Source organism: Pomacea canaliculata, linkage group LG14 (assembly GCF_003073045.1).
Source record: "Pomacea canaliculata isolate SZHN2017 linkage group LG14, ASM307304v1, whole genome shotgun sequence".
Classification (NCBI taxonomy): Eukaryota; Metazoa; Mollusca; class Gastropoda; order Architaenioglossa; family Ampullariidae; genus Pomacea; species Pomacea canaliculata.
In genome coordinates this window covers 6,809,044-6,832,390 of record NC_037603.1, presented here as the reverse complement: position 1 = coordinate 6,832,390, position 23,347 = coordinate 6,809,044, and the positions used below count along the sequence as shown (strand labels likewise).

The 23,347-nt window shown below is 35.8% G+C and overlaps 2 protein-coding genes across 2 annotated transcripts; one reads left to right on the top strand and one right to left on the bottom strand.

Annotated features, from left to right (window-relative positions):
* Positions 1–11,357, bottom strand: LOC112555066 (rab3 GTPase-activating protein catalytic subunit-like). The gene is made up of 6 exons (XM_025223229.1): positions 10,403–11,357; positions 9,735–9,933; positions 8,690–8,943; positions 6,756–6,899; positions 6,247–6,375; positions 1–5,037 (listed from the first exon to the last, which is right to left on the bottom strand). Exons 1-6 carry the CDS (start codon positions 11,210–11,212, stop codon positions 3,226–3,228), a joined length of 3,348 nt encoding a protein of 1,115 aa, XP_025079014.1. The 5' UTR covers positions 11,213–11,357; the 3' UTR covers positions 1–3,225.
* LOC112555067 (ubiquitin-associated domain-containing protein 2-like) lies at positions 11,352–23,347 on the top strand. Its single transcript, XM_025223230.1, has 11 exons — positions 11,352–11,427; positions 11,532–11,651; positions 12,466–12,593; positions 14,643–14,762; positions 15,182–15,285; positions 15,710–15,830; positions 16,049–16,096; positions 16,733–16,999; positions 17,356–17,431; positions 18,279–18,328; positions 19,328–23,347. The coding sequence occupies exons 2-11, from the start codon at positions 11,621–11,623 to the stop codon at positions 19,439–19,441; spliced, it is 1,059 nt and encodes a 352-aa protein (XP_025079015.1). The 5' UTR covers positions 11,352–11,427; positions 11,532–11,620; the 3' UTR covers positions 19,442–23,347.

The window sequence follows — 23,347 nt, the reverse complement described above, 5'->3', positions numbered from 1 at the left end:
TCTTAAGCTGTTTAATGGAAATGTTTACTGTACAAGTCAACTAGACTAATCTAATGAAACCAACTTCAGCAGAATCTTCAAGGAAAATGTGTTACATAGCAGCTTAGCATATGGAACATAGACTACAAGAAATATGAATTATGATAAACGATATTCAATTTCAACACAAAGTATCAGAGAGTGGCATGAGTTGTGAGATGTTAGAGTTTAATAGAAACAAAAACTTCAGTATTTGGTACACTGTCACTAACACACTGCATTCAGAGCACACTTTAAACACTTTAAACACAACTTTCAACCCCTTCCTTTAGTTTCACTTAGAAGCTCCTTCACCAACTCAAAAACCAAAAGCAATGCAAACCTTTACATATTTGCAATTCATCGCTAGATAAATGGCTTGCCATAATATAGCCTTAGTTGCTGACTTGTCATAGGATACTTATTTTCCCCCTCCTATTACTTGGTAAATGGGAGCATATTTTTCCAAATAATTTTGCAAATGTCAACTACTTAAACACTTTAACCCACAATGGGGAATAAAAAAAATGAGTCATTCAGCCTTGATTATAATTTTTCTTTTTAAATTAACATCATTTTTAAGTGTCATGAGCTTATCCACAGGGCTAAGATATGGTGTTATATAAGCATATTTTATTATTATTAAATGCATATCACAGATCTTCTATTTTAGTTGACCAAAACAAACAAAATCTGTACATTAATGATGACACATGAAAATGTGATGCGGAAGAGTTCCACTGCTTGGCAGAACAGAGGGAGAACATCTGTTGTCCGTGACTGTCTTTGTGGGAGGGAGGGATAGAATGCCAGAGTCTGATGAGGAGCTAAGGTTTCAGGCAGGAGTGTGGGCAGACAAGATTTAGTAAAGTAGTGTGAGAGAGTAGCCTTCGAAGAATCCAGCCATTTCTGCTGCATTGCCAGTTGATTTGTCAAAATGTGAAAGTCTTTGTTCTCCAAACTCATGAGTTTTTGAGTTGGTTTGCCAATAAGTATTGGGCACTGCCGATATCTGCATTCCTCTAACTGTGACATCTTTGGTAATCAATCAGGATGAACAAAGGCTTAAGCCTTTAATTAAAGAAGACTAAAAATACAAGGCTTTCAATGTTGTCTGTTATTTATTGCACTGCTGTTCAAGTGTCATAATATTACTCAGTATGTCAAGAAAACAGCACTCTCACAGAAACAATTATTAAACTGTATTCAATGACACTCTGCAGTTTTTATATTTGTGTTAGCTTTCAGACCAAGTTAAAGGACAGAAGGGTAAAAAGATTAAACTAAACAGAGAAATTCAAAATCTGGAAATATGGTTTACGAATGTCATTCATAATTTATCATAATGAAAATGAAAACTGTGAACATATATTGCCTTTAGAAAATGACAAAATCACGTTGACATACAAGACTTTAAATCAGATAACAATAATACATTCAAACTATAATTTAAAGAGATTTGGTGACAGTAAATTACTGGAAAGTTTGCAAAAACATTTTTTTTCTGTTTAATGCTTCCAGATTGTTAAGAAGAATTAAAATAAAAAAAGACCTTTGCAGCAACAGCCAAAAAAAATGTAGCTGGTCTGCTGAAAGAAATCTTAAAACTAATAAAAGTTGTCAGATAAAGTACAATACTAAATTAAAAACCAACTAGCTTTTTGGATGACAACATTTATAAGTGTACAACTAATCAACATCTAGGAAAGTGGGACTTTCATGACTACTACTACTGATTTTAGCCAATATGAATATATGTATGAATGGAATAGGAAAATAAGCTTATGGCTTCAACAGTTGCCCTTCCACTTGTCACTTACTGCTTGTAAAGCATGGATGACAATGGAACTTCTCAAGCTCTTCTTACAAAAACTGTTATTTGGATTAAAACGTGCTTATCTTATTAAAAAATCTGTTTCAACAATGAGAAAAAGATAATGAAAATAGACAATGTATTTGCATTAATTAAATCTGAGTTTCAACACCAGAGGATTAAAAAGTGAAAACAGGAAAAGTAGAAAAATGAAAACACACAATAAAAAAGCGCAATAATTTTTATTTTTAAATTCTTAACTGATTTTACTTAATCCACTGTTTCTTTTCTTAAAATAAACACAATTTAGCGGTACTTATGAAAGCCCTTTGCAGTATCTAAAATTCCAAAGGCATTTGCACAAAACCTGAACAAGAATTGTTTTACTGTACTGTCAAACATCAGGGATATGACCATCTCAGCATGTAATATTTGTGTTTGGATACATGAACATCAATCATCAGCACTGTTCAAGCTTATCTAGAAAATGAGCTAAAGAAGAGTGTCTTAGACTGGCAGTAACAAGTGGCTTGCATAGAGAAACATTATGCAAAAACAATCACAATGAAGTGACTAAGCACAGTAATACAACATATAACTAATAGTAAGCCTTTGCAGTATGTGCAACAGCACACTCCCCCTCCCCAAAAAAGCTCTTTAGCGAAGAATTGAAGCATGATGGATGACAATATCTAAAAACCTAAGGTATGTCAGCTTTTACTTCAGATTAAGTTATAGGGATCATCCATTTTTTTCTCATTATCAAAGAACTGTTTTGAAATTATACCAAAATTTAGAAAGCACAGTGCGATCAACAAATAACAAATTGAAAGATAAAATTTCTTTTTTATTTATGTCTGCTGTGATCTAGACAGACCAACAAAAAGTTAATAGCTTTTTTGTTAACAATCTTGAAGAACAAAACAAATTCTTACCAAGATATTTTTCAACCATTCTTCATTTTTTGAACTCACTGAGAATATAAAAAATAATAATAAATATAAAAATCCATGTTACTTATTACTATAATAACAGTGCTGTTATGGATTTTTGAATAGAATCACAGCTTAGGAATAAATGGCTGCAAAAATTTGTCTACACTCACTTTGATTACATTTTGTTGATATATTTCTTACAACCAACATGCCCTTTAAAATGCCCTCAGTTTATGAGTTCAAAGTTTCTTTCTATTTACTTTATTTTTCCATAAGCAAAAAATTAAGAAACAACTGCTAAAAACATTAGTTGAGATAGTTTATAATCACTAGTCTCTGATTCTGCATGTAGGCTAGATGACTGGTCCTGATAAAGTGTTTGTTGCATGTTAGCTTCTTCCTACATCTGTTGTACAACAGATTATTAATGTTCTGTCAAACCATCATAGAAAAAGCGTTTCACAGAAATGTTGTGTCAGAACAAAATGCACCTGCAAGACGATAGTCCCCTTCAACCAGCACACAGTACATGCGCTGAGGCAGTACGCGTGAGTAGGGGGTTGGATGAGGTATCATGGCACGAAGAATATATTCTCGGGCTGCTGGGGGTGGAAAATCAGGAATTGTGCTGGGTGGTCGTGAAACATCTAAAGATAAGGAATGATCACCCAGATCACTTTCTTCCAGTCTCTCCTCCACAACCATGTGGGCTGCCTTCTGGGAAGCCACAAAGAGTCTGTGAACAACAGAACCAGCTGGGCCAAAAGGCCCTCCCCTCACAGTCACTTCTGGTTGCTGAAGCAAGCTGGCCACAAAATGGTGAAGCTCCTCTTCAGCCTTGCCCCTCTCTAGCAGATCTCGTGTAAGTTTTGTTTTCAAAGACTGTGCTCGCGAAAAAACAGTTTCTGCCAGTTCAATCAGACGAATGACCTCTTCATACTGCTTCAGTTCAGGTGGGTAGGGCATGCGGGTAACTTTTGTAGCCTTAGAAATAACTTGATCTGTAAGAGTCTTCAAGACGGGTACCTCTGGGTCTTCCTTTTCTACCAGCTTGAGTATTGAAGCATGGACAACCACTGGCAGAAGATGGAGCACTACCTCACCAGGCCGTAGTCCAGCCAAATAGTGAAGTACTTTTTCAGCTTCCTTTGTATCATCAAAAAGCCGTTTCTGCCTCCTGGCAGGAACTGGCCGCGCACTCTGCCACACCTCCACCCACATGTTTCCTGGAATCTGCATGCGCTGACTGAGCTGACCTTTCCGTTTTGGTTCTTTGGCAGGGGATGCTGCTTCTAAGGGTGGTGCCACAGAGGCCTTGTCAAAGCTTGCTTTAGACTGACCGTCCTTACATCGGTTCAAGCTGTCACCATCGAAGCCATGTTCTTTTTTTTCCTGATCATCTTCTTCTATCACATTTCTATCAGTTACATCTATCCCCTCTTCCTCCTCATCATCGATATAATCCCTCGGGGAGTACCATCTCACAAAGTCTTCAAGAATGCACCCAGGGTTTGCAGCTTTAAATGATTCCATATCAGACAAGAGGCAAGCACTCTGCATTCGTGCTCGAAGCTTGGATCCTTCAGCTGTGGTGCCTAGTTTGGCTAGCACCTCTGCATGCTCTTCCAGCATGTCTTCTGTCATAGGTGATGGCTCTTGTGTGACAGGGATATATAAAGGCTCACCTGTGGCTAGAGAATGCAAGTTCTTTATCTGTGCTAGACGACCCTCTGCTCTGAAAGTGAAAGAGTCCTTAAAGGAAGTTTCACTTACAGAGCTCTCTATGCTCTTTTCAGAAGTCAAACTCTTCTTATGGCTGAACTTCTGCTTTTTAATATTGGCCTCACTGACTATTTTGTCATCATCAGTATCAACAGCAATATTGTCCTCCCCATCATCACATTCAAAAAATTCCTCATCACTAGAACTAGCAAAGCTCTCTGCTCGCTCAGCTCGAGCACCAGTCTGGGAGCTATTATCAGGAACATCACGTTGGCACAAGGATGTAGCAGGCTCAAATACAGAAGAGGGGGCTTCGTGCAGGGCAGTATCCTCATGCCCATACCCTGCTGACTCTCGCTTGATCCTGCGTTCAATACAGCAGTTAAGCATCTGAAGTTTCTGGTGCAAAAGGCAAGACCCAAGATTTGGTTGAGGAATGCTTCCAACTGATGGTTTTGAACAGACAGTTCTTGGCGAAACTGATCCAGTGCCAAGATCGGGAATAAGGATGCTATTTTCCCAGCGATATCTCATCTCCAGAATGAATTCCTGCGGACAGAAGGGCATAAGTCATAAAAATGCTGCCCCCAAAACTGCATGCTTTCCTAGCATTTTGTGTCCACAGAAAAAAACTTCTTCACAACCAATGCCTGTCTTGCACACTGTAATTTGAACAGGCTAGTGTCACAAAATACATCACACTGTGCATAATGAATATATAAGGGATAAACTGTTGGTACTTTTAGGAACTGTTCTTATATTTTTATATTTCCTTAAGGAGCTAAAATAGTCAAAATAGATATTCGTTATCAATGAAAGTAGGCAATGAATCAGATAGTCAAGTACCATGTTTGAGATGGTTGCCGGTTACTCAATTTGATGTGGACTTGTTTTTAAACAGCCCCAAATTACAAGAAAATAGTAAGTAATATTTTAAACCTAATGTATATTCTCATAAAATATTTCATTATCTGGCACTTTGTATAAGTTGTGTAATTTTTTTTTTTTATTTCTGCTTCGTAACCTACTTTCATGACCATGAGCTCTCCACTCCATACACTTACCATTTTTCATTTGAATTTAGTAGAAGAAAACAAAAACTATATTTTTTGCAAATCACGTCACTTACATGTTTAAAAACTGTTCATTAAATCGGTGTGTCAATGATAGTTGTCTTGGTTGTACATTAATAGGTGTAAAAAGTGGAACTCATTGTACTTTGTGCCACCATTACAATTCTAAGCAATGAATCCCTCTGTTTTTAGTCCTTATAGAATGGGTTAAACCATGCCAAAATTAAGAATTTTTTTTACACACTTTAAATTAAAGAGAAGAAGAGAATAAGTGGTAGGATTATTTATCAGCTTGTTTATAAGGGAGCGTTTGGCAATCCCTTGGTGCAATGGTTGGCGCCCATTACCAATACAGTGAGCTTGACTGTCCTGGGTTCAGATCTTGTCTTGGGCATGTTATTCATTTTTTCTACAAGTGGCATCTGTTTACAGGGCTGCCTGCCTTGATGTTATATAGCCGTAGTTGCTGGCTTGGTGTAAAACACTAATTCCCCCACCCAACCACTCCTATTTTCTCAGTGTGCTAGTTTCACATCACGATCACTATCTCAAGCATATAAGGGAACTAACACTTTTCTTTCTAGATATATCCCTTTAAATGACCCTTTAAGTACTATTTAAACCTGGTAGCTTATGACAGAAGAGTGCAATGGGATCCACATAATACTTTATTTGCTTCTCCTACCTGCCACAGATGTGCCAGAGCACGAAGACCACCATGGTTGTGGTTGATGATGATAAATGCCACAGCCAGTCTGTATGTAAGGCTATCTGAGGGTGCTGACTTGATTTGTTTCATCACCTCTGCAGTGACCTAACAACAGTGCATATTGTGCATTTTATAAAACTCAAATTGATCTGCTAGAAAAAGAAATGAGAGTTCTTTAGCTTCATTATGTAAAACCAACATCCCACCACTGATTGTGCATTAAACTTTTGTCTTCATCTCACTGACTTTACTTTAATATGGTAACCTTGCTGTAGTATAGATATTTTTTATAAGATGTGCAAAGGTTATACACTCAGAATGAATGAGGCACTAATAGTGTATATCTCCTAAGCAAACAGCAGATTAAAGATGAACAATAACAATCCATATCCACAGCCCAACATCCTGAGTGAAATAAACCAAGTTGACAGACAGAAAATTAAACAATTCACAACACATTTGCTTACATGTTTCAACATACTCACTTCTTCCAGCCTTTGTGATCTTGCTGATGCTGGTGCTGTGTCTTCAACAGGAGTTAACTCTCTAGATGTTTGGTGTTTCTCTTTAGTATGGCGAGATGCTGAAGTTTTTAACCCTGTAGCATCCGGAAAGAGGTGCAGAAGAATCTATTCACAAAATGAATGAAGCAAGTAAAGCTTATGTACATTAACAGTGCTTTCATGACAATATTCCAAACATAGAAGCAATGATCCTTGTCTTTAGTGTAGCACTCTGAATGCAGACTCTGATTTGTACATCATGTTAATGTACACATCAGCAGGCATATATGCATGAATGCTCAACCTTCTGCCACACAGAACACACACGCACACACAAAATTTGTATCTATGCAAAATAATAGGTCTCAGATAAATATATGGGTTTATGATTATCAGTTAAGACATCTATCATAGAATGCTGTACTCAAATGATGGACTGAATATTGCAAAGACCTGTAGAACAAACTTCCAGCTGAAGAAAGATGATAACATCCTTCAAAACAACCAGAGCAGAACCAGTGAACCTGCAGACCTAACAGACCTATGTGAAAAGGTCAAAAGAGCTGTACACAGTCTGAAGGGAAAAAAGTTACCAGGTATTCTAGCTGAGCTGCTCAAGCATTGGGGAAGTACTCCAAAGGCCCTCATTGTTCTGTGCAAAAGAGTCACCAGGCATTCCAGATGAGCTAGTCATGCTAAAAATAATACAGAACCACATCAGCACTACTGCAGGAACTGCTAGCAAAGCAAAAGGCTGGCTTCCCACCAGGCAGAGCAGATCTTCAACTGTCGCATCCTTATAGAAAAACATCTTCTGAACCCAAGGGAAGGCTATCACAATTTCATAGACTTTAAAGTCATAAAACCAATGAATTTAGTACAAAGTATGGTTGCAATATTCATAGGAAACCAAGAACCTCTACCTGCAACAGTCAAGCGACATAAGCTGGTCTGACTGGCGAATAAGTAAGGCCTGTCTGGAGCACTTATGGCATTTTGTTGTTTTAATCGTACCATCAAATCCTTAAAAGTTTAAGGGTGCATTTAGATATATTAATATTAAGAACAATATTTACTTATTCCAGAAGGCATTTTCAGAAATGTGCCAGCCTGTTGGTAAAAATATTTCTTCAAATGTTAGTAAGACTGTATTGGATACAAATTTTGTTAATCGTCCATTGTTCTAAAATTTGATTAAGCTAGAAGAATTAACTAGAAATAAAACTAGTATCCACATAATTAATCTGGTTAATTATTTTACGTGTTTTTACAAGCTTCCTCTAAATTGTGCTTTGTCTTTAGAAAAGCCAACTGTAAAGTCTTCCTTCGTATCACAAAACCTAATCTAGTTGCCTGTTGTTATTGCTACAGACTGACTCTATAAAGTTGGTAATTTTCTATCTATCTAATCCTCTTCGTGCATCAGGTTGCACATAAAACCAGAGTCCGCCACCGATGTCGATCGGCTGAAACCCGCTCTAGGTGACCCCATGTCCAGCCCTTTCCTTTCATCTCCCTTTCCACCTCACCTAGGGGTAAATTAGGTTGTGGTAGGGCTAATAACCCTACCATGCAAAAAACAGATGTTACAGAAACCAATACCAGAATACTCGCTACAGTTGGTAATTTTAGCATTTTCCTATTCCAAGGTCAGCCTAACAAGAGTTTAACTGCACAAAAGTACTACTTTTATGTTTTGGAAAACAGCTCCTTCCAGTACTGGTAATACCTAAAAAGTTGTGCAAACGGCTAATTTTTTAAATAGAAACTTTGTGACCCAAACAAGCAATTGTCTAAACCATTTTATCATATTTATAACTGGTGAGTTAAATAATGATTATTATTTTTAAGCATCTGCTTTGTTATCAGTAAGTCATAGTTTAAAAGCTTAACCAGGCAATGCATTTTTTACAGACCTCATTGAGCAGAGAAGGAGGGACTGGAGCTTCCTCAGGCTTAATCTTCAAATGGGTTGTTGCCCTGGATACCACACTGCCTAAGGAGGGTATGTGATAGGGAAGACTGGGTTCAGTCAGCCGGTGCAGTGCATGAGTAATGTCATCATTACTGTCCTTATCAGCATCATTGCCTTCTGTTGTTAGCCGCCCCAAAATATCATCTGTAGTCTCTGTCAGTGTGCACAGCTGAAGAAAGGCTCTGAGATACTGGCCTAAAGAAATTTGATTTATATCAGTCATCTCCTCTAGGTTTGTATCTGTGCTATTCTTAGAAAATTAAAATTCAAAACTAAGAAACATCAAAACTTAAAAGAAAAAATAATAACAACTTCAACACTCATGGAAACAAAATGAAGACTGCAGATATTGTGATGTTTCTACAATCTTTCTTGTATATCTAAAAATATATCCAGGGTGAATTTTTTTATTAAATGATTTAAAAAATAAAATAAAGCAAATTCAAAGATAACTAAATCAATTACAATTCCCAGCATACAGTTTATACAACCAGACTCACTGCCCTTCAAAAAAAAAAAAATTAAATTAAAAAAAAGCCTGCCCCCCTCCCTACCCAAAAAAAACCAAACTGGTTGATAATTTTACAAAAACAAAAATAACCCACAACTTAACCAACCAAAGGGACAATTTAAAATTCTAAAGAGCAATGTCAACACATATATGGGCAGAAACAAAACTGACGCAAAGACACACCACCATTTATTCAATCATACACTTTTCTATATTATTTCACATTTATGCTCGCATAAATATAGACACATATGCATGTAGTTTCTATAGCTAATTGTAGCCCCTGTCAATGACCAACTTCTGTACCAAATACAAACATCCTTCGTCTCTATCACAGTTAATTTCTGTAGAAAATAGTTAAATGTTTAGGTCAGCAAAACTGACAAGATAAACTACCATTAATACTCTACATTAATTGAAGACCAGTGAGAACTTTAATAGATGGAAACATGCTACTAGTAATGCAGGTACACACCTAACAGGCACTGCTGGTCTTCTGTCATCTGAATACGAACTGACCACTGAGGAGCTTGTAGGGGGTCCAGATCAGAGTAAGCATTATTCTCAACTATCATATCCTCTGAAAGACTTGGCCATGTGCAGGACAGATGAAGCTCTTTCACGGGATCTTCACATGCACCGAAGGGCAGAACATCCAACTCTGTGCACCCCACCTAAAAATTAAAATAAACTCCAATTATTTTGGACATATTTCTAAAAAGGCTCAGACTTGTTATTTCAAAATATGATGATTCACAAATATTGACATCATTGCACCAAAGTGAAACAAGAAAATGCATGGAGTTTTACATTTCTCACTGTGCCAGCTTTTGTTATAACCACTACAACAGAAAATTTTGCCTCCAAATTCATGAACATATTCTGACCCAAGTTGGTGCAGCATATTATTGGCATAAAGGAGAGGATACATTTTAAAAAAATTTAATTAGGTACAGGCTATCAGTCATAACGGAAAACTCCTCAAATACACATTCCTGTGGCTCCCCTACATGTCCATTAATGTGAATTATAAGTTCTGATCAACTCTACATTTTTTAACTATGCTGTTTACATTCTCACATACATGATCTAGCTGACTTTGAAATTAACAAGACATTTGCAGGACTTGATAATTCAGGTTACCTCTCCCTCAGCAAAAGAAGAGAAATCGGGAGGCAGCTGTGGCCACGGTGAATGAATCCAGTCTTCTAAGATGTATGTAAAACGTACAGAAACAGAAACTGGAGGTAAAGAGACGTAAGCACAGCCTATTTTTGACTTGAACACATCAAGCAGCCCAGCCAGATGTGTGTATTGTGATGGGATCTTCTTCAAATGAGCCATCTCAAACTGAACACCAGCTCCAGGAGCCACAGCAACCCCACTGTAAAGCTTCCTCCACTTCTGCTGAAGCTGTATAAAAACAGGCACATGACAAACAGAATTGTTCAGAGCTATAGCTGAAGAGCTTTCCAAGATTTTTGCTCGACTTTCACTCTCTATGGTGCTATAGTTTGGTGCTGGCTGAATAATAATAAATTCCTGAAGGCCATACCATCGACAAAGGCAGTGGGCACGTGAAGGAAAATCATTGTCCATACTGATAATGTCATGAAATACGTTAGGGATCTTATGCTCATCTTCGCAAGAATCTCCGTCCCCTTCATCTCTCTCTTGACTGTTCCTAGCGCTTTCAGATTCGCCGTCGACCTGATTAGTCTTTAGATAGGTATATGTGACAAGAAATTTAAAGTCAGCAAAGATAACCTCCTCCGTCTTTTCTTCCCACAAACCTTCTGTCAATTTTCCCTTAGGAATTGGTGGTCGGGGTTCGCGATTAACTAGTTTCCACTCATGAAAAACCTCTTCAAGCCTGGCGATGAAACGCTCCCACTCAGATGCAGTGGTAAAATCGGTAATTTCAAAAACATCTCCGTCTTCCTCCGCGGCCATTTCAGGAGATTTCTTGTAAATTTCTTTATACTTCAAAGTGCATCTGTTTTCATAGCGGTGATATGATTTGCAGGCCAAATTAGAGAAAGCACAACAGCCTGATGACGTATCCTATTTGCTCTCCATACGCCATTCAAGGGACGTAATTTATCGAGGACCGAAGAAATCCTTAAGGCGTTACAAATCAGTTTTAAAACGAAGCCTAAATTTTGCAGGTAACTGATAGAAAAATACAGAAAACTAGAAAAGAATATGTTTTTATTTACAATATAAAGGACTGTTTATTAAACACATGAAACACTTTTTGTTTGTGTTGTAGGATACGCTACTTGGATTAAGGTTTCCGTGAATAACATCGGGAACCTAAACAATTGCCTACTGGCCGCGTTTATATTGTCCAGTTCCATTATGCTGTCTGTTACAGGCCCTGCAGGGTTTTGTGAGTAATCACTTTTTAGTGCTTTCGATTATTTCCATTCTGTCATAATTTTTATTAGCAATGATACAATGTTCGAAGCATGTGTCCATCACTCCACTCAGACTATAATTTATAAAAGAGTAAAATTTAGTGCCAATGGAGAGCCTGGAGGCCTTATTATGTTCCAGCACCAGAGATCTTAAAAACAATCATTAATTACTCATTTGATAATACAATCGTCAGTCAAGTAGTAAAGAAATTTTGCAGTAGAATAAACAGTGGCCAACAACTCAACAAAACTAGCATAGATAGAACTACAATCTCGTGTGTAGCTAACAAAACTTAGCCAAGCAGAGCTGTGATTTGAGCATCTTGTAAAAGATGAAGAAATCCTTTCATTCCCTGCATAACTTTAGCATGTTTTGGGCAAAAAGGTCAAGTAATGGTTTTTGTTTTGTTTGTTTGGATTGGAAATTATGTAACTAAACAGGAACTTCTGTGAAACTAATACCTTGTACACCAGTGCAAGCATTTAAGATATTTTTAATAGCTATGTAAAGGTTCTGTGTGCTGGCCAGTTGTAAAGGCTCGGCAGGCTTACCAGTTGTAACAGTTGAGTGCTCTGTCGCGCAATGGATAAGCATTCAACCACACCTAATTACAACACTCATTACGTGTCCATTCACCAAATCAGTAAAATAGATCAAATATATATATAAAAACAAAAGAATGTAATTTAAAGGGAAGATGCAATAAAACTGTTCATATATATATATACAGAAATTGTTTTGCATCTATCTAAGATCTGAAAATAATTTTAAGCATTCTTTTGCAGATAAGACGCCAGTAAGCAAATTTCTGCTTGGATTTTCATTATCATCATCACTATCATTGATATTTCCACTGCACAGCTATCGGCCTCTGTTCGTCTACAGTTATGATTCTATATTTGAGAAAAGAGAGGTAATGATTTATTAAGTTTTTTTCTTAAATATGGTAATTTGTTTGATCACACCAGTTTGTTTAGACAGTGTGTTGCAAGTTAGAGGTCAAGACAAGCACTCAGTGAAAATTGCTGTAAATAGAGAATAAAGTATCACAAAAACATATTCCGGTGGTAATTTATGACAAAGAGGCATGAGAAATATTATATTAATGTTTTTCTCTTAATCACACCTGGATTTCTTAAGAAATTAGGTAGTGACAAAAGTAAATATCTTAAAGACAGAATCATCAATACAACCTAAGTTAGCATATGTGAATTATATGCCTCCAGTCCTGTTGCCAGTTTTGGCTAAAATCAAACTGTGTAGTCATTTTACCATATAGTTTGGACTATTGTTAGTATGGATGCAATCTGGGGCACTTTGGGTCTAAACTCTCGTGCTATGATCATGAAAAGTCTAGGTTACAAATGAAAGTAATAGTCAAAGATTTAATTTCCTATAGATAATTTTCTTTTTCGCATTGTTTGTTAATGCTTCATGAAGTAGATTCCATTCTTATCTCACAAATGAAGGGATGCACCTCTGAGAAGACAGGGTTCATGTAACATCTGTCAATACCCAGAAAACTTCCTTGATTTACCACATGTTGGCTCAGGCAGCATGCTTAAAGGGTGCTATCCACCATGGGGAATGGCTGTGGTATTGTCTCTCATGGGTTGTGTACTTTGTCATGAGATAAAAGTAGGATCAAGAGAACGGTCGCAGAGATATGAACTGGCCCTAGTGAATTGTCAATTGGATCAAAAGAATGGAAGTAGTGAGTAGTGCAAGTATGAATAGGCCATAGTGAATTGTCAGTTGTCATTTCCTAAATGATGTGAAGGAAATCTTATGTGAGTGGGAGATGGATTTTAGAAATAGATGGAAAATTATAACTTAAAAAAAAAGATAAAAATATGAATTTGCAAGAATTGGGAAAGTCAACAATCTGTTATTCCCACCTTTAACCTAGCTGCTGTGTGCTGCTCTTACTCTGCCCATCACCATAGCTGTAGCAGATTTGTGGTTTTTCAATGAAGCTGCTGTGTGTAGCTTTCACTCTCCTCTGCTCTGACCTCCATCAGAAACATATAAGTTATGTTAATTGATGTATGGATTATGAGGGCAAGGGCATTACCCATTGTTTTATTTTTGTAATAGTAATTCACCTTTAATTGGACTGCTGTAAAGTTTAAGGTTGTCCATCAAAGGTACTTCTCATATATTATTGAGGGGTTTTCTATATTTAGAGCATGATATATAAAAGACTGATCTTTTTCCAACACCTTTTATCTTTCCTAATAAATCCGGCGACCCATTTTTGTTAGATGGACATTTATATTCTTGAACTGATGACTTTGTTATCGAAACTTGAGTACCTTAGCCACTTAATAAAGATAATTTAAAATATAACATCATACTGAAAAACAATTTAGTGTAAAATTTCAGAGAGAAAAATGGTTTCTTGTTCTAGAGATGACATCCTGTTCTTAAATCAGGATATTGATGAATTATGTCATTTTGTCACAAGCAGAGTAGATCGAGAAGATAAAAGAGAAAAGATTGCTAGGACTGGTTGTGTTTACTTGATCACAAAGCAGAGAAACTGCATTAAAATGTTAAACATATGACTCTTTCACAGTGATGTAAAGTCCCTTTTAGTGAAGCCTTGTTCACAAGACCAAACTGTCAAGTCATTAGTTAAAGTTAAATCAGTAATGGAAAAAGAAAAGGCCTTAACAAAGTAAGTAGTCCAGCACAGTGCAGAGGACCTCATCAAAATGTGCAGGCAATATAATGACACTAAAATCACAATAAATCGAAGCAGAAAAACAATTGTAGAGTCCTGGTTCCCCTCAAGCCTGTTAGGTAAAGGGACTTCCTGCAGTCAGTCATTATTGAAGGCTTAGCCCAGGTATGGAATACATGCTTGATTTTTCTGTGTATAACTTTTAATTTCAGCACTCCTGGGAGAGACATTCTTTGAAATACTGAAAATAAACTATTTTGTCTTTTAATCTTGTAGTTCTGGAGGCTTCTGACTTCAAAGATTGCGTTCCTTGATGTGAAAGATATTGCATTATGTTCTATGCTAATCTACAACTTCAGATTTTTAGAGAGACGCTTTGGATCTCGCAAATTTGTGGTAAGTCATATCCACATGCATAATGGACATTTTAATTATTATTGACATAATTATTTAAAGAGACATTTTTTTAGGACAATCATTATTTATCTCAGAGGATATTCACTCCTACATGGCTTTGTTGGGGGTGAGGGTGGTCTTTTTAATTAACAGATTTTTTTTTTAATGCAAAAGCTGTAGTGTATTTATTTTTCGTTTTAGTTGGGACAATTTTTTAAAACAAGCCTAGCATTATTATTAGTTTGTAAAAAAAAAAAAAAAGCTTCTAAGAGGGTTATCTATTTTTGTTGCTTTTGCTTTGGTACTTAATGGTTCATTTTTACTCTTAGCCCTCACCATTTTTTTTCATGAAAAACATGAATATAGATATAATCATATAAGCAGAATTTAAATTGATGTCAATTTATTTCCTTTTGCAGTCATATCTTATTGCCACATCGGTTCTGTCAACAGCTCTGGAATTAGCCGTTCTTGTAATTTGTCACCAGTTTGATGTATCATTTGGCACAATGCCTTCTGGCCCGTAAGTTGAATAAATAAAATTACACTGATAATATTTATTGAAAATGCAGAAAATTATCCTAAAACCAATTGTAATCTCAGCTGAAATAATTTAAAATAGAATGTCAAGTGTTAAAAGCTCACTCATGATCTAGTGTATGTGCTATATAAATTTTACATTTATTAATTTCATATTTATTGGTCAGAATACATAATAAATTGCACAGAACAATATGGTATATTTTAGAATATACATCAAGGCTAAAGTACCAACAATAAATGTGCTGTATTTTAAATTAAGCAGTAGTAATAAATTAAATCTTAGATACCCAAGAGTTTAGCACTTTCAGTTTATGTATTTATAAACTAGACAGAAAGATCAGTAATTGTTGCTGTTCTTTCTCGTTTTCATGATTTTTATTGATATATATCCTTTTACTGTGCAGTTTCTGCCTGGTTTTCCCACAGTTTGCTCAGTTTTTTCTGAAGATACCACGAGTAGCTGTGTCCAGTATTATGGGGGTGCCTGTTACAGGAAAAACATTTACCTACATTCTTGGACTCCAGGTAGATTTCTGTTTATAAATTTTTTCTTTCTTTTCTTTTTACTGTCTTTTCTGCTGTAAAATTTCCATAGTTATCCTTACAGATTAACATGTCCAATATAAAATATTTTTACTGTATGTTCCTTTTCTTTTAACAATCAGTTGTTTAATGATAAAGGTATGAGTTTTGTTCAGCCTGTTTTTATCCTGCATGGTAAGAAAAAACGTTTCTTTTTACAGGTAGCGAGTGCCAGCCCTGAATCCAGGCTTGTCACTTCCTGTGCTTTAGTAAGTTTATGACAAAATTAGAATAGCTGCTATATTTCAGTTGTTCACTGTGATTATTTTAGTATAGTGCAGTACAACAGAACTTTATTTGTCCCTAAAGGTAAATAAACCTGACATAGTTATGGTGCCACAAAGAACAGCACCAACAATACCATCACACACTTACACCATTACACAGATCAACATCCAACAGACACACAGTCACAATTCATCATGCACATAGGCTGAAACAAGAAAAAACAGTCACTTCCAGTTTGTCTTGCGTGTAGAATGAACAATATATGGAATCTCTGTACTTTCTGTACTTCTTTTCAGTCCCTCTAGTTTACTTTGTACCCAAGACCCTTTGAAGTGTTTTTCCAGCTTTGTTTTAAAGACATCACAACATTGTTGCCATGAAGTTGTATATCAGCAAGAAGAGCTTTGAGACATACAGATTTTGGCACAGAGACCATAGATTAAAAGTTATTCTTTGATCTGTGGCAGCTACAGTATTGGTTTGAAATTATTTAGACGATTAAATCCAATTGAAATTTTATTAGGTTCATGTTTGGGATGCTGCTAAAATATAGTTATTATTTTGCAAGTGCATAAAGAGGCTGATTTTATTGATTAAAAAGTCATTATTATTATTAGGCTGCTGGCTTTCTGTGGCATCACAACTTCTTGAAGATCCAGTCTATTATCTGGATACCTGAGTCTGTCTCCAGTCAATTCGATCGGATGATTGGATGGTTGTTCAAGTCACCACCACCAGCCAACCTCAACACTCCCATGGGGGCAACACTGGAGTTGCAGCGCCAGGAGAGGCTGGAGAGAGTTGAGGAGCAGATGATTGCTGCAGCCATGCAAAACTCTGTAGCTCACAATGGCACATACAACTTGATGCGTCCTCAGCCAGTTGTAAGCTTTACATTAAAAAACAAAATTAATGGGCTTTTTTTTTTTTTTTTGAGTGTGTGTGTTTTCAAGTGCACACATAAAAGCTTTCTTCCATTCATGAGAGTTCATGAAAAAAAAACAATAGCAGAAGCGTGTTTGGGGGGTTTTCAATTTTTTTTTTTTTTTTGGAACTTAAATCAACAAGAAACAATATTGTATTCTTTGCTTTATTTGTAAAGTTAATTTGTAACTATATTTGGAATATAAATTGCTTAAAGAAATACATCATTTGTCACCTACTGGCTAAAATATTAGTAATGTTTCTGTCACATTGAGACAGAGTGCATTAAGATATGTAAATAAGATTTATCTTTCAGAATGTTGCTCATGGACCAGGGGTGTTTGGAAACTTTGTCCGTCATGATGGATTACGGCATAGAGATCACTCATCAGGTTACCTTTTAAAATTTTATTTTAGATATTTGTCATGTTCTGCAGAGTGTTTGATTAACACCATTCTGATACTGAAATGCCAGTATTAGTAGGCCTTAGTATTTGCTATTAACCAACAACTGTGGAATCTTTGGAAGTAACTGCTGCATTCAAAAGGATAGTTATATAAATTACATGCTCTGTAAGGCTTCATACCTTTGAATTTATTTCTTACATGGCATCACAGTAATAATCAAAGCTGCCTGAAGACTATTTTGTGAAATATTTAGACCACAAAGTTCCAAGGAAACAAGAACATCAGTAATAAAAAGTCTTTATTTAGCTTTTTGTGAAGATGACCTAATGGTGAATTATTACTCTCACACCATTAAATTTGGTCAGTTAATTTATCATTGTTCAGATGGAGTAGTGAGTTGTTTTAGTAGTAGTTTGTGTGTTTTGGAAATGTGCTTACATGATCTGTTTACCCTTAATAATCATAATCATCAGTATTATGGGAATTACAGCTAAAGAATCATGGAAGTTTTTAAAAACCATTTTTTTTTCTCTCCTTGGGATCTTTGGTTTATTTCTTACAATTAGATATCTTCAAATCTGCTGTGAAGTGATGTTATTATACAAGGTGATATTAGTAATTTTTTTTCAACACAGAGCAGTAATCAGCCAGATTTTTAAAATGGTGATATGCTTAGTTACAGTGAATTGACATTAATCTTATTCTTTAAAGAGACATTATTACAGCAAAATAAATTTCACAAAAAGGGGTAAATTTATTCTTGAGGTCGTAAAATGCACCACCAGGATTGAATGTAATGAGAACGGCGAGGATCGAACTCCTTTTTTGCAGGTGACCAGTCGCCAGACCATAGCTCCGCAATCACAGTGTCAGAAGATCAGGTATGTACAGATCTTTTAGCAATAAAAAATTGTAAATAGTGTTAAAACTATCTGTTATTCTTTTAAAAAGAAGTTGTAGAAAGACTGAAGGTTTAAATTGTCACTTGTCATTAGTCTGATTTGTGTGTTAAAGATCAACATGAATGCAACATTTTTTCTCTCTGATTGGGTTTAGTTTACTTTTAAACAATAGTTCCCCAAATATGAGTACATAATTAATACAAGAAACAAGCCTTCCAACATTGGCATTCTCACCTGCTGCTCAGAAAGTAAAAAAAAATTACTCTCTACAACGGGAGAGCTGTTACATGATTGTGGTATTTATAGCAGCTAGCATGGCTGAGCTCCGCAATGATGCACAAGTCGAGTCAGACTTCAGTTGATTGACTGGTAATAAAGTTTCCAGATCTTCCGTAGTCACCAGCTCCAAAATTCCTCTGTTCTGTCTCACCCCCTCATCCACCCCTAGGTTACTATCATCACACTCTTGTCACTGGCGTCTAGACTACAATAGAGTCAAACACCTAACCCTTTAAGTAATGTCTTCCATAGTAGGTCACTCTTGATACAACAGGCGCATTTGACACTTAATTTTCCTTGTGTATTATTAACACATTTCAAGTGTTTCAGATAAACTTAAGTAATTTTTTCATTTGGTAGATAATAAATTCCCAGATCTCCATAAATGCTCAACACTCATAATGCTTTTCATCTTCTCTTCACTAAGCATATATATATATATTCCTTAAAAAGCAGTGGTGCTGTATTAATTCTTTGCAAAATGTATATCTGTTAGTTACTCTATTCATATAAAAGATCATTTCAAATTTATTTGATTGCTTCATTTACTGTCTTTCAGTTTCAAGAATTTTGCTATTAACTGATGGCTCAAGATCTCAAGCTGTGTCCATTCAATGCTTTTTCATTCAATGGTTTGATAACATTTTTACATGGTTTTCAAGACCGTAAAATAATTTTCCTTTTTCTTATTTTGTCTAGGTGCAGCGATTGACTGAAATGGGATTTAGTGATGACAGTGTTCGACGAGCTCTGGTTCTTTCAAACAATGATATCAGTAGAGCAACAAACATTCTGCTTCAAGACAGCACGTAGCAGAACTGCTTGTACTACTCAAGACCAGCCCTTTTTCATTTCAAACATCACATGAAATGCATGCACGGGTGCACAAGTACATGCACGCAACACATACAAGCGTACAAGTGGACCTCAAGCCAAAATCTTTCCACTAGTCACCAGCCAGTAAATACATGGTCAAAGGTAAATGAAAAATAGTAGTGTTTTGTGATGAAGGCATTTGATATAAGAGTTGTTTAGTGGTTCAGTGGCTGTACTAATGGTGCAGCATCAAAGGACAAAAATAATTTGCACAAGTATTGAAAAGAGATCTTGCAGGAATAAATCTGGTGTGAAAAAGCTTTCTGACAGAAAATCTTTTTTAGAAAGACATTTACAACTCAATATTTTCAACTGTTGCTACCCAGCTGTAAAATTAGCTTCATCAGTGTTTTACATATCTTTTTATATGCATTCAACACACCATGCTTGGATCTATGGATGTGTTTTATTTATTAGGATGGCCAAACAACACTAAGCTGCTTAAATCAATACAACTGTGTTGATTCAAAAAAGTTTCCTTTCCAGCTTTGACATTGCAAAAGTTTTAGAACAAGACTGGCTTTTGTGAAGTATATTTGTGAAGAGAACAGAAGACTTACTTCCATGACAGAATAGGGTGGGCTGTTTTGCAAAGAAATTTTTGGCTTCAAAAATTTCTGAATGCTGACTTAGTCACATGTGCCAAAAAACCCAGGCCTTGTCTGTTGGAACTTGCCACAGTCCCACCGTGTCCCCATCACTCCTTCATGCTTAAATAACCGACCGGACAGAACACAAAGAGAGACCCCAAAAAAGGCAACAACCTTTGTGAAATTGTTAAAATATCATTATTATTTGTAAAGTAGCTTGGAAAGTCATTTGTCTAAACATATTTGTGAACATTGAAATAACAGTTGTATAATGCCTTGGTATAGGAGCTGTGGTTCCGGAATGACAATATTTTATTTACTTTGCTGAAACAAAAAATCAGAAAGAGCAGTGACTGAATAAAGACCAAACCAATCTTAGGGCAGGAAACAGTGGTTTGGCATAGGAAGAGAAGTGGTCATTGTTCACTAATTACTTTTATCTGGTCCAACAAATACCATCACCACCTCCCTTATGATCAGACTTTTTTTTTTTTTTTGCTGCCAGACAGCAGGAATTTAGCTCTTAAGATTTTGTCTGGTTTTAAATGGGGAAAAAATTTTAAATATTTATTTCAAATCTTTGTGTTTATAGCCTGACATTATCAGAGAAGTGGCAGCATCTTGCGTTAAATTTTTCAATCTTAAAAATAAGATTTTTTATAAAAATGAACCATAAATGGTCACTAGTGAACATTTTAGATGTATTTGTTGTACTTGCTGCTGTTTTGTTTAGTCTCTGTTTATAATTTTGCTTTAGAAAAATTGGGATTTTTTTTTTTGGAGTAGTGACTGGTTTGACATGTGAAGGGATTGAAAGATTTTCTGAAAGATTTTATACCTTCCTGTGCTTATGAATGTGTGTGTGGGTTGGGGTCGGGGTAAGGGCTCATATTCAATACTTGTGATCTTTTGCATTCCTTTTTCTGGGTATTTGTAAAGCTAAGATGTCAGATGTGTACTGCAGAGCTGTACACAATGCTTTTGTCTTTCCACTGAAGGCTTATGTCCTTTTCCTAATTTAAACAGGTGATTTAAAGAATTTTTTTAAATTCTGCCTGCAAGCTCATTAGAATTGATAGCTATAAAAGCAGACTAATATCAAACACATAGTAGTGACTATTGAGCCTGCAGGTTATATTTTACATGATCACATCCTGTACAAAAGCTCAGAAAAAACACCAAATACATCTTGTGCTAAAAGTATCAGTAAGGTGTACTTAAGCTACCTCCCAAAATGCACTTATCTTGTAAACACAAGGTACTATGGTATGGAAACGGGTGTCACTATTCTATGCTGTAGTAACAATAACCACCGAATGTTATATATCATTATTCTAGTAACAAAAGCACCTAGTGTTATATATTAGTGTTGTCTTTAAGAGGAGCAAGGGTGGGATACCGCAATGAGTAAAATGGGCTTAAAAACACCAAATCACAAATTCAAGCACATATACCTCTTTTTTTTTTTTCCAAGTGCTCTTTCTCCCTGACTAAGATCTTATCCTACTTTTTTTTTTTTTAATTAGTAGCCAATAACTAATCACTTACCATTCAGAGTATCTAACAATTTTTTAAAAAAGTAATTGTGTCGTGGAGTTTTCACTATTTTGCGGTATATAGGTATTTATGTAATATTTATGATTTTAATCATTTAAATTGTAGTGTACTTCACTGGTGATTACCCATATAGAATTTTATATGTTAAAATTACATAAGTTTAAAAGTATAGAAAGTGTTCAAGAGCATATGAAGTGTTTATAAGAGTGTGGGAAAGGTTAATAAGAGAGTGGGAAGGGTTTATAAAGCCTTAAAATATATATATAAAAATAATAAAATATAATGCCACTACCTTGCAGATTTACGCATATCATGGGGGAAGAGGTGTGTCTCTGTAACGTAACCCTTGCAGTAGGTGAGGGATTACTGTATATGTAAGCTCTCACTCTTGTATTTTTTGAAATTTCTTTGCAAACACTAATTTTATTTTAAAAAATTGAAACCTTTGTATATGTATACTTCTCTAGGATATCACATTGCGTTGAGAGGAAACAGCAGCTATTACATGTTATTGTGGAAGCGTGATGTCTTATAGAGGTGTTGACTACTTACCATCAGCATCCAGATGAGAAGAAAATGATAAGATCACACAATCACTCTAAGCATGCCACTAAAAGAAGTGAGAAGCCTCTTTAAGTAAATGGACCAGTCATGAACGCTGGATAATTGATACCCAGCAACCCTAAATGACATACCAGGCACAGTCATGATACCCAGTTCCCCTACAAAAAATCCAAAATAACATCAGTCATGGGTCACACTTGGACATGCTGTTCTCTCTTGTGTTTTATCAAACCAGGAAGTCAGACCTTTAAATTCATAATTTGGAAAGTTTTATTTAGGTAGAAATAACCAATTGATCTGTGCATTTTCTTGGAGAATAAACTAATTAGCATAAAAGTAGGATCAGCAAAGTGATCAATTTTTGAAGTCATCAGAATCTGTATAGTAGACATGTCTAACAGAACTGATGTAATAATAAATCATAATTAAGTTATGTAGCTTATGGCACATTAAAAAAAACATACAGGAATGCACATAGCATGAAACATGGCTATAGAATTCCATATGGGGGAAAAGATATATAACAAGAATTACTCTCAGCTTGAACAGTTTAAAAATAATTCAGGCTGCAACTGATCTTATCCACACCACAGTTCCAGAAGCCATTGGAAGCAGTGCAAATATACCAATACACCTTCAAGATATTCAACTGCAATCATCTAATAATGTTTATTGTAATTACATTTGTTGCTGGTAGAGCAGCTATTTCTTTTATGTGTCGGTAGGGGTTGTTGGAATAGTGGAAACAATGAAAGTACTGGAAATGTGGTAGAGCCATTGTGATGACCATATTTGGAGTCCCGTAAACACCAAAGACAAACTATAAACTGTGTTATATTAGTTGTGATTGCCAGACGCCCACCATTTGACCAGTATTTTTATTTGAAAAGCTTCTGGTCTTAGAAGAAAAAAGTGACGACCACTGGACATCAAAAAGGAGCCTTATTACTAATGAACCAAAAATTGTTCTGCACACTCTGCTTCAGATTTGATGTTTGATATTTGCAGATGTGATATCTGGTCGCTGTGCTTTATCCCCTGTTCTGTGTGCAAAGAAATATTTGATTGTGTGGAAGAATGTTCTTTTTAAGTTTAATAAACCTTTTCCACAAGTATGAAAAACTTAAGTAAA

Coding starts and splice junctions, on each gene's coding strand:
- LOC112555067 (XM_025223230.1), top strand. CDS start 11,621: ATGCTGTCTGTTACAGGCCCTGCAGGGTTTT. Junction 11,652..12,465: donor TACAGGCCCTGCAGGGTTTT/GTGAGTAATCAC, acceptor ATTCTTTTGCAG/ATAAGACGCCAGTAAGCAAA. Junction 17,000..17,355: donor TGATGCGTCCTCAGCCAGTT/GTAAGCTTTACA, acceptor TTTATCTTTCAG/AATGTTGCTCATGGACCAGG.
- LOC112555066 (XM_025223229.1), bottom strand. CDS start 11,212: ATGGCCGCGGAGGAAGACGGAGATGTTTTTGAAATTACCGATTTTACC. Junction 6,900..8,689: donor CTCCTTCTCTGCTCAATGAG/GTCTGTAAAAAA, acceptor TTTTGTGAATAG/ATTCTTCTGCACCTCTTTCC. Junction 6,376..6,755: donor GATCACAAAGGCTGGAAGAA/GTGAGTATGTTG, acceptor CACTGTTGTTAG/GTCACTGCAGAGGTGATGAA.